The following is a 15,637-nucleotide window of genomic DNA, read 5'->3' on the forward strand; positions in this document are numbered from 1 at the left end:
AATGTCATATACAGATAAATCCATAATTTCATTATATCGTAAACATATAGAGAATAAAAAAAAAAAAAAAAAGTCATAAATGGGTATAACTAAATATAATAAAAGGTACAAGATAAAAGGTTTACTTTACAACTTAAACATTAATTTTTTTTTCCCATTTTTATAATTTTCTAACAAAATATCTCACTCAACATCAATATTTCAATCTTTTCACTAACATTTCTATGGAAGTGAGATCTAAACATTTTCATGGATAATAATAGTAATACACTAAACACTATATCTATATGGTCAGTTTGATAGGTAACTCAGATTGTGTTTTACAAATATGCATTTGGTTGACTATCCGAATTTTATTTTTGGATTATGTGATTTAAATAGTAAAATTCTAAAAAACAACTTTTTTTAAAATCTTTTCAGTATATCCAGATTTTGAATTCAAAATTTTAAAAGGCAGAATTATATTAAATATGATAAAAACAATAACAAATATAGTATTTCATGTTATCAATTCAATTACTTTTGTTAAATTAAAATATGCAATACATAATATTTATATATTATATGATAATATAAAATAATATAAGTATACAATTTTTTTTTTTCATAAAACAAGTTCATAAATTAATTAGTAATAGTTTATAATCAATCTAGTATTTAGTAAGTAACTAAAATTAATTTTATAGTTTATAAATATATTTTTTAAAAAAATGTTTGTTCAATTAGAAATTAATTTCTTAATATGCTATCAACATATATCTAAAAATTAAAAAAAAAAAAAAAACATAAAATACAAGTTTGTTTTCTTTAAATTTCTTATTTTCAGATAGTTCGTATTTAATATATATATATATAGTAAAAATAAGGGGAGGGGATGTCAATGACAATGGGTCACATCGGCACGTGGTGTCTGATATCTTTTGTATAAATATATACACACACATATATATATTTAATGTGGAATTTGAGATGTTAAAATTAAAGAAGAAGAAGAAGAATGGCCTTAGTATGCATCCCCCACAGCTGTTGCTAGCTGTCCCTAATCCCATCTCCCCATGTGACCCACTTTCCCCCCCTTCCCCCTATCAATTTCAATTATAATCATCCCCCAACTCCAATAACATTTCTTCTTCTTCTTCTTCTTCTTCTTCTTGCCCTTTAAACATTATTTATTTATTTATTTATTTATTATTTTTTATGCTTCTTATCAGTTAGTTAAGTTTAGTTCCTAATAAATCCATTTTCCTCTATATTTGAAACACTTGTTTTCTTTCTCCTCTTTAATTATTACCAATTATGGCTCAATTGCCCCCAAAAATACCCTCTTTCCCTCAAAATTGGCCTCATTTTCCTCCTCCTAACTCAATGCCCAATTTAACTCCTCCTCCTCCGCCGCCCTCCTCCTCCCCCACCACCCACCAACCCAACTCTTCTTGGCTCGATGATTTCCTCGACTTCTCCACCGCCCGTCGCGGCCTTCACCGGAGATCCATTAGCGACTCCATTGCCTTCCTCGAAACCCCTTTTTCCGATCAATGTCGCAACTCATCCCCCGCCCTTCTTCATCCTCCTCCTCCCTTTGACCGCCTTGACGATGACCAGCTCATGTCCATGTTTTCCGATGACATTTCCATCCCTCTCCCTGCTTCCCCTTCCAATCCTTCCACCCCTTCCGATCAAAATAGTAACAACGATGACAAAAACCCCACCGATGACCCCATGCTTTCGCCGCCCCCACCGACTCTTCCGCCGCATCAGTTGAAGAATGAACCCGCCGACGTCGAAATTAGCTCCGGCTGCCAACTCCTGCACCAATCTCAACCTCCGCCACCTTCCTCCGCCGGTGATAACTCCATTGATCCCAAGCGAGTTAAGAGGTATGAATTTTTCAATCAATCAATTCCAAAAATCTAATAAATTCTTGAAATTTCAATTCATTCAACTACTAATAAAACTCTTAAACCACTAAAAACACACTAAACAAATTATAATTAACGTAACATTTGTGCATGGGTGACCACTACATTATAATTAATGTAACCAACAAATATAATATTAATTAAATTAGAATTAAAGCATAATAATCATTGGTGGGTGGATTTTTTTTTTTTTTTTTGGTATTAGAATTTTGGCAAATCGACAATCAGCACAAAGGTCGAGAGTGAGAAAATTGCAATACATTTCTGAGCTCGAGAGAAGTGTAACCACATTACAGGTACGGATTTAATTTAATTTAATAAAGTTTAATTTCCTCTTTAATTAAATATTATTTTTTTAATTGCTATCAATTAAATAAATTATATATAATCACAAATATAATTATATATTTATATTTTTTTTTTGGGTGGTGGTAGACTGAAGTATCAGCATTGTCCCCAAGAGTGGCATTTTTAGACCACCAAAGATTGATTCTAAATGTTGATAATAGTGCTCTCAAGCAGAGAATTGCAGCATTGGCCCAAGATAAGATTTTCAAAGATGGTAAATTATTCCTAATTTTTCAAACCCATTTCTCACTCTCTTTTTAAATTTATGTTGCCATCTATATTTTTTAATCCACTTCTATATGCAAAAGCTCAAATTTTTGTTTTAAAAAAGGTTAGCCATATTGATAGATTATAATTGGATAACTAGATAGACTGCAAAAAGATAGGTGCAGACTACTACGATACACGAGAAAAATTTCTAATACTAACGTAGTATATATTCTTTAATTTCACTCATATTTTAACACGTCATTAGACGATATATTATTTTAGATAAATTACAAATTTGGTCTCTATAGTTTAAAGAAAATTATAATTTAGTTCTTATAGTATATAATTAGAATATAGTCTCCATAGGAACTATTTATGAGAATATTATCAAAGTATAGAGACTATTAATGAGACTTTATCTAATTATAAGAACCAAATTTATAATTATTACTGATATTTTAATTCATGGGTCCAACAATAATGTTTAAATAGACAAATTTTTATAGATAAAAAAATGTCAAACTATTTATAGAAATAATAAAAAAATACTAATAGGCAATGATCGACTTCTGTTAGTAGTGTCTATCAGTGATAGACCTTCTAGCAGTTTCTATCAGTGATAGACATTAATAGATTTCTATTAGTCTCTATAAAAAAGATTAAATTTTTACTATTTTGTGTAAATAGTTTATCTTATTTTTCTATTTTTAAAATATTCTTTTATGACAAGCCAAGAGGTTTTCTATATTACGATAGTACTAGGTTTTTTTCCATAATGCAGCTAAGTAATATTTTAAAAAAAAGAAAAATGATAATAAATGGGGTTTTTTTTTTTTTAATTATTAATGTAGCTCATCAAGAGGCATTAAAGAAGGAAATAGAGAGATTGAGGCAAGTTTACCACCAACAAAGTTTGAAGAAAATGAGCAGTAATCAAAATGGGGCGGCGCAACCGCAACCACCGTCGTCCGGAGAAGGTACTCCGCTGCAAGTGGCTGAGACGGAGAAGGAGCAGGCTGTAAGTTGACCGTGAAAAAATGAATGAATGAATTGCTAACAAAATGAACTTTCTTCACGTGATTTGCTTCCAATTCCCACTTGGATGTTTATGTGGTGGGACCACACTTGACAGCTCGACAATCAATGGTCAGCATCTTGACACGTGGATGGATTGATTTAGGAGGGTGATTATGAAAAAGAAAAACAACAAATTGTTTTTCTTTCTTTTTTCTTTTCAATTTTTTTAACAGTAATGGAAAAGAAGATAACTATCAGTCTGGATCTGTTGGGGTAACGAATCTGGGTTTCTTTTTCTGTCTTTTTTTTTTCAAGATAAATTTTTTATTAAAAATTGGGGTTTTTTTAAGGGTGGATTTATTAATTGGATTAATTAATGTATTGAAGCAGATGTTGTCAGGAATTGATGGTCTAATTGTTTGAATATTTTCTTATATGCTTTTCTTCTCTAGCTGCTCCAGCCTCCAAATCATGTGAACATGTTCTTTCTTCTTCTTCTTATTATTTATTCTATTTTTGAAAATTTTGAAATATTTAATACATTAAATTAACTCTTTCCAATGTTGGGCTCATTTTAACTTTTCCCTATTACTCTCTCTCTCTCAATATAAGATTATTATCATTATTAAAAATTTAGTTAATGAGCAAATTAGGCAATCATATAACTTTGGTGCATATACAAGTCCACATGACACATTCAAATGTCATGTTAATTCATGATATTGGGTTAGCTTGTCATTACTATTTAGATGTATAATTAATATCAAAGACTGAAACGGAAAGGGAAAAAGAAAAAGAAGAGAGAAAAGTATTCTAAAAGAAAAACTGTATTGGTGTAGGTTCAGAATTAAAAAAAATTGGATACAGTATACAAATCCAACATTCTCCTGCATTTCTTGTAATTTGACCACATCATTCTACTTGTCTCAAACAGATGGTTCCTACTCATGTGATCAAAGATGAAGTATTAAATTGTATATCAAATGTACCTTTCAGGACTAACAGAGGGAATAAGAGAAAAACCAAAAATGAAATAATAGCAAAATATGAGTTGGCAGCTACTCGTATATTAAAGGATAAAAATGTTACACAAGTGCAAATTATAGTACATATCAGATGTGTCTTAAGCCTGAGGCATTACATAAAACATCTCAAAGAAAGAAAGAAGAAAAAAAATAATAACAACACCCAACGATCACTAATCTTAAAAATCAAAATGCTAGAATGTATCGTTCGAATCTGAGATAAAAGACATGTCTGTTATGTTCTATGGTTAAAACATTTAACTTTTACATTCTAATCTTATTTTTTGGACACTACGTTGAGAAACCGAATCATAGAGTTTAGTAGTGTAAGTTTATGCTAGTTGAAAAATGCTCAGGTTTACCTTCTAATCTAAAACTTTGGAAATCTCTTTTGTTTTTGAAAATGTAAATGGAATCATCTGATTTCTCAAGCTTCCAACTAGAGCTCCCTCATCTGTTTAGTCATCATCTGATTTCAATTCTACAGAGAACACCCTGAACTATATGGTATGCCAATGACATGGAAATCGAGTACAATTATCTAGACCTGAGCTTGTATATCCATGGTGTTCGAGAAGTTATTTGAGACGGTCATTTGCGGCTCATCGCTTACTTGTCGAGAAAATCGCCTTCTGTGCTTTCCCCAGTTTCTCATTACAGCTATCATTAATCTCCAAATGGTATTCTGTTGAAAACTGAAGTTATGAGCATTAAATATGTATAATGTGAGAGCTATTGTTGATACTCCTCCACTCAATACAAATAATATGAAGAAGCTGTTGGGGCTGAGGCTTGAATTTTCATCCTTTGCATCCTCATCCTCACATTTCTCATTAGCAATCATGCTATCTTCCAAATCTCTGAACTTCCCAGTTTCAGATACCTTAAGCAATGCTTCATTAATATCCGTTAACAGTGGAGAGCCTCTTGGAAATGCCTGTAGGTGGGAAACAAAGACAAAAAGTATTAATCGTTTTCCAAGTGAGTCTTTGAAATGCAGAGTATTTACATGTGATATGCTATTAAAAAGAATAGCAGCAAAGCAACAAGGACTTACAAATCCAAATCCTCCAACTTTGTAGGTTGGCCCAGAAACCATGAATTCCCTACAAAATCTTGCAAGGAATATTTTTACAAAAGGGACTTCAAGAAAAGCAGCTGCTATCTCCTGGTTTCTGAGAGCTTCAGCATAATCATCAGGTGTAGAGTAGTTTCTTATGTTTTTGGCACGAAAATGTAAGACATCTTCCAAATATCTTTTGACAAATGATCCTCTACCAAATCCGACCAACGCATTTGTCCTTTGGAGAGTTTCGATATTCGTTATAGTCGGTTCGAGCTTTTGAATAGTGAGCATGCTTGTAAGGTTAGCAGTATATATTTGAGTTATCACAAGTGCCATAAATAGCCAAACCACCATGGTCATCCTGGACAAGTTACTGTGCAGCACATTACCTATGGTCAAGAAATCAGCCAATATGATGTTAGATTATCTATTTACCCCCCAAATGCAAAACAAAAATTCATCAGCTGTGTGTTGGTTACCATGTAAGGAGAAGAGGGTGGTGAAGGATGAGCAAAGCATGGTTCCAGCTTGATTAAACATCGAACCTTCATGACTCAGATAATGATTTCTTTCTATGAACCAGACTACAAAGCCATTGTAGACATTTATCACAGCAATTGCAAACCACATGGTCACTGTAAAGGGCTTTGTGAACATCAATGCTCGATTACTTGTATCTTTTATGGTAGGAACTACCATCACCAGCCCTGCTTCTGAGTAAGGATGTGTAAACTCTGCATTTTTATAGCGTCGTGATAATATCGCTATATCACCTACGACTGCGTCGAAGTTCTTCATAGACAAGCAGAATAGGAAAAGATTGTTAGGAAGGAGAAAAGTAACAGTAATTTTTGTATGTCTGATACATTGCGTGGGAAGAAGCATTTTCTTCCATGACTTTTCAGTGTTAAAAATCTTCTTGCAAAATTTTGTTAAAATGAGATGGCAGTTAATGGTATTAAGTTATGGCCGAATTAAATAAGAACTTTAATATTCGTGCAAAGATTGGCAAGTTGTTCTTGTAGCAGCAATATATTGAAGAAAATATGAATATTTTTCTTTACCTTCAGGTAGACTTGCTCCACCAAATCATCATATGGTCCATCGAAACGAAAAAATTGGTACGGCAGAGGGAAGTTAAGGTTGTCTATTGTTGCTTTAAACAGATCAATTGCAAGTCCATTGAAGGATAAATTGTTTCCCATAGGATCTTCTTCCACATGTACATACTGTTTGAACATGGAACTAGTTGGCACCCCAATTCTCAATGAATTGGCATCTGTTGATACAACCCATCCCCTTGGAGTTATCGAAGATCCACCTGGCCAAAACACTTCACCGAGATCCTTCATCGACAAGCTCGAAGACGAATTTTTCCTCAACTCTCTTGAGAAGCCTAATTTATCAGACCAGAAGCCTAGTTCTCTATAACTCCTCCCCATCACATTGATGATCTGAAAAGTATCAGATAAGGCTAATTTTCTGTCCTTAAACTGAATCTTTCCACTGAGTCCTTGAAAATCAGTGAGCTTTATTTTTTCCAACAAGTGATTACCCTTTTCTTGGATTTCACTCATTGCCATAGCTGCTGTCCTTGCAGCATCATAAGCCTGAATCGCGAAAATTCCAGGCTCGTGATTGTCCTCGTCAGAATGCTCTAATCTAAACCGTTTACAAAACCGACGATAAAATTCATGAAATGGAGGATTGTCTTCAGGGAAGAAGCTCTTGACTCCAACAACTCCTTGTAGTAAAGAGTTGATAGAAGCATTGAAAGAATGTGCAAGGTTTGTGAAAGAATCAGTAGTGATCCAAACATAGTCCTTTCCCATCATTCCCATATCTTTGGCTATCTCAAATAGACGTAATGCCAACTTGAAAGACATATGAACTACAAAAATTCTGCTTGACCCTCTTCTTAGCCTCTCCAATTCTTTGGAAAATAAATCAGAATCAAATTGAGAGAGACCAACAAATTCACTTACTTCAGCTCCTATGTCTCTGAGGGCATGTACAAGATGAGGAAATATTCCAGTGGTTGAGAAATCTCTATCTTCATATATAACATTGACTAGGTGCCAATCCCACGAACTGACGATACCAGCTATAGCCCTCATTTGATTTAACTGGGAGGGAGAAGCTTGGACCAAAAACTCGAACCGCTCAGTTGCCCAATTTGGTATTTCATTAACTAAGGCTAGAACTGGAATCTGTTTCTCATTTCCAACCTCAGCAACTACGGATGCAGCTTCCCAAGTTTGTGGTCCTATAAGAATCTGAACTCGTTGCATACTGATGAGATCATTAGCTGCAAATTCAATAGAACGTTTAGATTGTGATTAGGCTATAAGCTCTGTTTGATTCATAGGAGGAAACTTGTTTAAACTACAATTTGTTGAACAAACCAGGACTCTTCATACTTCAGAACAGTTCAATAAATATGGTAAAGGAAGGAAAGCATTCCATTCAATTAAATTAAGAAGAAATATAAACTCTCTACCTGCAAGAGCTGCAAGATTTGGATCACTTTTGTAGTCTCGGATGACAAGACTGAAACTTCGATTGCTGAAGGAGTTAAAATCCTCAACAGCCATCCGCATAGCTAAAATCTCTTCCTTACCAATCCTGGAACTTTTGTCTACAATGACACCTATTCTGCCGTTTCTGCTATCCTCCGTCGTCGACTTCATGTTTCCTTCAGTTTCATGCTCCCCAGAAACCATCAAAGCAAACAAGAAGAAAGAAAAAAGAAAAGGAAACTTTCCCATTTTTCATAAAGGCATAGGCCAATGGGTCTACTTTCTCCTCTCCTATATATATGCAGTAAGAAGCCCCCAATCCTTTTTCTTTATATTTTTCTTGCCAACTAAGAAAAACATTACCTTTTTGGCTCATATAATCCAAATGACCAGGAAATCATAAGATTCAAGTGTGTCATAGACCACTAGCTTCAAAGTGTTTTGACTCTGCCTAGAATAATGAGTTGTGAGAGCTCGGAAAGGCATTGATTACTTAATACCACTTTGGTCAATATATGAGTTCAGACTATAAAATGATATTGACCCTCTTATACATGATGAAACTCAAAAGTCTTCCCTAAATTTCCAAAATGTACATCAAACACAGCCATTTCTTATTTGTACAATCCATATCATTCAAACAACTCAATGAACATGAAGAACTGAGAAAGAACATGGAAGCAGAAAATGGATTTAAATCAAAACTTCTTAGAAACTCAGGGATGTCATCAGCAATCGGATTATAATAATTGGAATTTCTAACTATTATACCTTCAATTAACTATAGTATTACTATTTCAAATTCCTCTCTACTATATGCTTTTTCTATTTCCTACTCATCCTCTCTTTCTCTCTTTATTACAATATTTACTATTTCCTACCTATACTATTGTAACCCAACTACTATAATAACCACCGACTGTAATAACTAACTCAACACTTCAAATGCCCTCTTAGGTTTTACCATTTGGGTATTCTGATCACAGATACAATACAGAGCAAAAGCAATGTCCCAAAGCAAAAAGGGTATTCTTGGTTTGTGAAATCCAAGTGGGGGGAGAGAGGGAAAAGGAAAGAAACATTAGAAAATGAATATTCAAAGGAGAAATACATACAAGAGTGAATAAAGAATGGATAAAGGATTGACTATGTTGGTCAGAGTCATCATCAAGAAGGCGGAAATCTCTGAAGGTTGTTTTGTATATTCAAATAGAGAAAGAGAAATGAAACCTGGAATTGAATCTTTCAAGCTGCCTCTACATATTAAAAATTTCTCAAAGCATTTTCGTAGATTTCTTCTGGGACTTTTGAAAGAGTTGGCCAATATTTTAGGCATGTTATTCCATTCTTGTAAGTTGAATTTTTTGTCCACGCCCATGAAGACACTAGACTTAAATGCCATTTCCGGGGAAAAAATATAAAATATATTATTAGTTTTGTTTTCTATTGTTATAATAAATATTATCGTCAAGTAATCAAGTTAGTTTTTTTTTTTAATATTTTTTTAAAAAATAAAACATGTGAAATGGTGATTTGAATATCTAACCTCTTAGGTTTTGAGCCAATTTTATTGAATTTAATCATTATCTTGATATACATTGGTTTCATTTACTAAATTATACATTGGTTTCTATCAAAAAAAAAAAAAAAAAAAAGAATTATGAAAACTTTAAAGTCTAAACCGTTAACGAGTTAAAGACGATTCTTTTTTTTTAGTATTAGAAAAACAAGATTCAAACTCATAATCATGAAATTTTAATTAATATCTTAATTTAACAAAAAAAAAATTCAAGATGAAGAATTATTAAGTCCTCTTCGTTTTGAACAACACATACAAAGAGACTCTATCACCTAATCGAGACCTACACCCCTCTGTCAGACCACTAATTCTCTCCCGTGACATCCTCCCTCATGTGGTTCTCAGTCTAGTCATTATCGCAATGTAGCAATATATAGATTAAAAGTATATTTTAGCAAATAACATTAACAATGACCATTTTGAAAAAGTTTTTAAAAACTTGGGGTTAAATCATAAACCTTAGAAGGCTCAATACATTAAATATATCAATTGGATAGAGTTCAAGGTTCCAAAATATGTGTATATATATGTTAGTTATTGTATAGTCAATATTTTGACCATTTATATTAGCATTGATGTAATATGTAATGGTATAATAACAATAATAATTTTCTCTAGACATGCAAATTAATAAATTTGACATAGTAAAAGGGGAAAATCCACGTTGGCGATTTTACAAATCCATAGAATATAACTCAAAAACGACATTGTGAGTAGTTGGAAAACAAGTGTGTTTGACCTAATCAAAGTCTTTAAAAATTTTGGAAATATTAAGAATTAAGATGTGAAATCCTTACCTTTGTCTGTCCCTTCTCCTCTTTGTTCCTCCTGCACACACAAATGACAAGACCATTTTATACCATTTTTTGTACCTTGTTACATGTTTCTACTTTATCCTAAATTCCTTAACTTGATCTTATTTTCATATTGGGTTAGTTAAGATTCGATGATTATTTCAATCTCTGTCTACACTTTAATATGCTTACTTAATTTGGACTAGTATGGTCTACATTAATATAATTTAATAATTAAGGCGGTAACTTATCCGATTAAAGTTAAAGGTTCTAAATCCTCATCTAATATTTATAATCCCAAAGTAAACCAAAGAAGGGAGCCAATGTCCTCTCTGATTTATCTTAAATTTTTATATTTCTTCTTATTGGTATATCACATCATGTTAATATTGATCAATTTTTTAATACTCATCCAATCTATTAAAAAATTACTAATTTAAACCATAAGCTTTCATTAGTACATCAATTTAAAGTATTGTTACTAATTTTTAACTATTTTCACTTCATTCTATTTTAAATAAACTAAAATCATTATAAAAATATTGTTCTTTTAAAATTCTACCAAATGAAAAGAGACAAAAATATATCATGATTGTTATGAACTTGAGGAGTACAACGATGCACGATGAGAATATAGATATAGAGAAAATATAATATAATGATAATATATAACAAAATAAATAGATATTAAAATTAACAAAATAAATTAAATTAACAAAATAAGAAATAAGAAATTTCTCTAAAATATCAAATTTCTCCAATTTTCATGGATTTTGCAGAATATATATGTCTTCCAAAATTCACCAAATGCCATTATTTATAGGCAATTTGGCAAATAGGAAGTGGATTACATGGACATGTAATGTTGAGACACATGGACAACACTTTGGGAAATGAGGACATGACACATGGCCAATGGACACTAAACATGAGCATCTAATAGGCATCTATTATCATAATATTTATAATACTGACCCTTAGATGCCATTATACATATGAAATATGTCTTGTTAAAACCAAACTAAGAAAAAACCTATTGGGGAAAGAATCCTAGTGAAAGAAAAAGAATATATATTTCATATAACCTAATACTCTTAAAAAGAATACAATATATTTATTCCCTCTCATGGAAACATAACCTTGCCTTGAGATTCACTACTTAAATAAACGAACTCCCAATTTGCATTATTTTATTTCCATAACCAAACAGAGACTGTTGATGAAAAATTAATTAACTAATTAAGAAGGGAAAATAAGAAAGATCAATATGGACGATTAAGTTAATTAATTTAAGGGGGTTTTATAAACAAAGTCTTGCATTGGTAATAGCTATTCAATAGGTAAACTGAAGTTGGTGTATTATATTATTTGCAGGCTAACACAGATAGTTTGATTAAGAAGGTTTTAGAGTGTTTCTTTGTAACCTCGTGCAGAAATATGACACTAGAACACCAAAAAATGTATCAATATCCCTCCTATTTAGATGAATATCGATATCATTGGTAATCAACATTATACCAATACAAATATATATCGAATTATTTAAAATTACTGATATTAATTTTAAGTACGACAAAAACCATATAGATAGTAGTTGAATGGTACGGGTGTCTCGTAAGGACAAAATCTCGAAAATGCTCAAAGGTTTCCCAAAAACACAAATGGATCCCACATAATTGTCAATGATAATTAGATTGCAACTTTTGTTATAAAGTCCAAAATTGATTCCAAATCCAAACAAATCCAATAGTAAGAACAGTATAATGGCATAAGAACAGTATAACGACGATCAAAATTATAAGAAATCATAGAAATTGGAGAGAAGCGAACTCACGAAAATGTAGGAATAGACACAGTGACGGCGACGAATGAACGACGGTGAACGAACTAGTGACCAACGATTATTGATTGTGAATGGTGAACGGCGACCAACCAGCGCCAACGCTCTCGGACGACCAGCGACCGGCGACACCTCTCTCTCGGACAAACCAGCGAACGACGACACCTCTCTCCCAACTTCACTCTCGGACGACGCCGTTTGGGGGAAGAAGCCAGATGGTCTCTTGTGCTCTTTCTCTTTAGGGTTTCAAAATCTAGGGAAGAAGAAGGCCTTCTACTCGATCTGATTTTTATACCAAATCTCTTGACGGCCCTCAATAGCTGTCGGAAGATCCATCGGGAGTTACAATAACTCCCAACGGGTAATGTCTTACCGTCAGGAGATAGTTCCAATCTCCCGACAATTGGTATACGTCGTTGGGAGTTCTTTTTAACTCCCGACGTGTTCCTCACGTCGTTGGGACAGAACTTATCTCCCGACGACTGATTTACGCGTTGAAAGACCTTTTTCTTGTAGTGTTGCTTAATGTTGATTTAGGTTGGTTGAATTAATCTTTACATATCCCATACCAATCTTTTTATTAAAATCAAATCGGGTACTTTAAAAGTATTAGTTTTAATTACTTTTCCATTTTGAGTTGTATTTATTTACATGAATTTATTGTTCAAATTATATGTTAGCGAAAATTTTGTTAATTTATTTAATTGGGCCCACATGAGGGGAAAAAAATTTTCATTAGCTTTAATTAATTTTTTAAAACTCTATTCACCCCTTAGGGTTGTCCTATCATCCTACAATTGGTATTAGAGTCGGTTGCTCTCTTGTTTGTGATAAAAAATTTCATAAATCATTTTAGATTGATACTCATCGTTTGAGTTTCTCACATTCCTACTATTGGTATTAGAGCAAGGAACTCTTCCACATAAACCATTGTTAAAATCTTGTTTTTGATACTTAAATAACTTATTTTGAAAAATTATTGGAAAGCTTAATTGCTAGAGTTTTATGGCAACTTTAGAAGGTCAATGTGTTGATAAACCTCATTTCTTTAATAGTAAAAGTTTTGATATTTGGAAAAAAGAATGAAAACATTTTTGCTTGATATTGATTTTAATATCTTGTATGTTGGTGAACATAATTTGTCTAAATTAAATTTGAATGATAAATTGCTCTCTTTTAATGCCCAAGCCATAAATATCATATGTATTGGTTTGGATAATAGAATATATGATAAAGTTTCACAATTTGATTATACATATGATATGTGGAATTTTCTATGTGAAATTTTCTTCACAATATGTATAGCATAGAAAATTCTCCTTGTAGTATTAATGATTTATTTGATGTGAAGGAGAATTACAATTCTCAAAATGAAAGGAAAGTCTATGAAAGGGAAAAAGAAAAATGTGATGGATCCTCTTTGTGCATAATGTCTCATTTGGATAATTATTCAGGAGATGAAAGTGACACAAATGAGGCAATTCAAAAATCCTCTACTTATGATGAACTATGTGATGCATTTGAAAGCATGCAATGTGATCTTGAAAAGCATTGATCTAAATATTAAAATTATCCAAGAAATAAATCTTTGGTAGATGAAAATGCATGCTTGAAAAATAAAGCTAACAATGTGATGTTGAATAATAAAATTGATGATTGTTGTGATGAGAAAAATGTTTTGAATGATAGAATTAAGTTGCTTGAAAATGAGAATGATGAACTCAAATCTTTATCATGTGAAATGAAAATTGAATTGAATGATTTGAGAGATGAAAATGAGAAAAATTAGATATTATTTTTTAGAGTTGAAAGATGAAATTGCTAGCTTGAAAGATAAAATTCTTATTTTGGAAAATAGCAATATATCTTTTGAAAAAAATAATTTTTCTCTTATTCATAAAATTAAGTTTCTTGAATGTGACAATCATGAGAAAAATGATCTTTTGAATGTGCTTAAAAAAAGAATTGCTTGCTACTGAAGAGCTTGAACTTGCAAAAGAATATCTTAAGGAATTAACTATTGATGCACAAAAATTAGATAAAGGTAAATCTTCGGATTAGGTTATATGTATAAAAATTGTTCATCTACTTCTAAAATCATTACTTTTGTTAAAGGCGCCCCTTATATGTATTTAATTTTGTGCACAAAGCATGGAAAAATTAAACATATTCATGAAAATTCAAAGTTTGTGCATAAACAATTTCATGCTAGACCAAAATGTACTCATAATGTGAACCTTGTGAATAAGCATGAAAAAATCAAAATTTATGCATAAACATGTTCATGAAAAATCAAAATGTATGCATAATGCTAAATGTGTGCATAATCACAGTAATACAAGAGACATACATGTAAAATCAAAATTTGTGCCTATATATCATTTTTGTGGAGATAAAGGTCATATCAAAACCTTATTTTAAATTGAAAAATGCTCCAAGCAAGAATTTCTTTGAGAAAAAGATTGTGAAAAATCAATTAGTTAAAAAGAAATTCTTACCTAATGTTACTTGTTATTCATGTGGTAAAGTTAGACACAAATTTAATACTTGTTATTTGCCAAAAATGAATAATAATAATGTTGGAACTAATTTAAAATGGATTCCAAAGTATTTGCTCACTAGCAATGAAGGACCTAAGAAATGGGTACCTAAACTTTTTGGTTGAGCTTTCTTTGTAGGTGTGGTTTAAAAAGTAAATGGTTCTTTAGACTTCAAATTGGGGAATTAATTCAAATTAAAGCAACTAAAAAGCTTTCTTGAATCTAACAAAGAAAATTGCATATTTGATAACATTTTTTTTTTTGTAACTCTTGAGATAATTATGCTATTGGTATCTTTATGGAATTTATCTCTTGAATGGTTTTAGAAAGTTTAAATTTATTTGCTTGAATTATATTGTATATAGAATTCAATGTCCATGAGAAATAATTGAATATCTATCTATTTGCCATTTATCTATATTGTTTATTATTTGGCTTTTTGGTCAAATAGATATTTGCTCTATCCTTATGTTTTTCTTGAAAAATATTGAGGAAAAGGATGTTGAGTTTTGCAAAAAAATATCTTTATTTTGATGCTTAATATATGTTGATTATCCTCTGGATGAAAGTGATTAGAGTTTTTATTTAATGTCTTTTGAGCATGAAGTTATGCATATTCTATGATTTATATCGTTGAATGAAAATCATTTTGAGTTGATGTTTGTCCTATGTTAAAAAGAAATGTCAAATTCTTTTCCATAGGAGGACTATTCACAAAATTGCTAAATTCTTGAATCCCGATAGCATATTGTTCAAAATTACTACAAATTCATTTGTATT

At 31.7% G+C, this 15,637-nt stretch overlaps 2 protein-coding genes across 4 annotated transcripts; one reads left to right on the forward strand and one right to left on the reverse strand.

Annotated features, from left to right (window-relative positions):
* The first annotated feature begins 1,104 nt into the window (after positions 1-1,104).
* Positions 1,105-3,928, forward strand: LOC120085302 (basic leucine zipper 34-like). The gene is made up of 4 exons (XM_039041218.1): positions 1,105-1,877; positions 2,125-2,215; positions 2,355-2,481; positions 3,329-3,928. The coding sequence occupies exons 1-4, from the start codon at positions 1,297-1,299 to the stop codon at positions 3,502-3,504; spliced, it is 975 nt and encodes a 324-aa protein (XP_038897146.1). The 5' UTR covers positions 1,105-1,296; the 3' UTR covers positions 3,505-3,928.
* A 600-nt stretch (positions 3,929-4,528) lies between these two features.
* LOC120085163 (glutamate receptor 2.8-like) lies at positions 4,529-9,497 on the reverse strand. 3 transcript variants are annotated; one of them, XM_039041047.1, is made up of 6 exons: positions 9,335-9,497; positions 8,086-8,555; positions 6,650-7,893; positions 6,065-6,377; positions 5,577-5,974; positions 4,529-5,456 (listed from the first exon to the last, which is right to left on the reverse strand). In XM_039041047.1, exons 2-6 carry the CDS (start codon positions 8,351-8,353, stop codon positions 5,061-5,063), a joined length of 2,619 nt encoding a protein of 872 aa, XP_038896975.1. In that variant the 5' UTR covers positions 8,354-8,555; positions 9,335-9,497; the 3' UTR covers positions 4,529-5,060. The 3 variants fall into 3 exon arrangements, with proteins under 3 accessions (XP_038896975.1, XP_038896974.1, XP_038896972.1); XM_039041046.1 differs by having other exon boundaries at positions 9,220-9,497; XM_039041044.1 differs by having other exon boundaries at positions 8,086-9,497.
* Between the last annotated feature and the right edge of the window lie 6,140 nt (positions 9,498-15,637).

The sequence above is a fragment of the Benincasa hispida genome, chromosome 9 (genome assembly GCF_009727055.1).
Source record: "Benincasa hispida cultivar B227 chromosome 9, ASM972705v1, whole genome shotgun sequence".
In the NCBI taxonomy this organism is placed as follows: Eukaryota; Viridiplantae; Streptophyta; class Magnoliopsida; order Cucurbitales; family Cucurbitaceae; genus Benincasa; species Benincasa hispida.

Excerpts from the sequence above, each read along its gene's own strand:
- LOC120085302 (XM_039041218.1), top strand. The coding sequence starts at position 1,297 with ATGGCTCAATTGCCCCCAAAAATACCCTCTTTCCCTCAAAATTGGCCT. Across the intron at positions 2,216-2,354 it reads GAAGTGTAACCACATTACAG|ACTGAAGTATCAGCATTGTC; the intron begins GTACGGATTTAA and ends GGGTGGTGGTAG. Across the intron at positions 2,482-3,328 it reads AGATAAGATTTTCAAAGATG|CTCATCAAGAGGCATTAAAG; the intron begins GTAAATTATTCC and ends TTATTAATGTAG.
- LOC120085163 (XM_039041047.1), bottom strand. The coding sequence starts at position 8,353 with ATGGGAAAGTTTCCTTTTCTTTTTTCTTTCTTCTTGTTTGCTTTGATG. Across the intron at positions 5,975-6,064 it reads CACCCTCTTCTCCTTACATG|GTAATGTGCTGCACAGTAAC; the intron begins GTAACCAACACA and ends TCTTGACCATAG. Across the intron at positions 5,457-5,576 it reads AAGTTGGAGGATTTGGATTT|GCATTTCCAAGAGGCTCTCC; the intron begins GTAAGTCCTTGT and ends TCCCACCTACAG.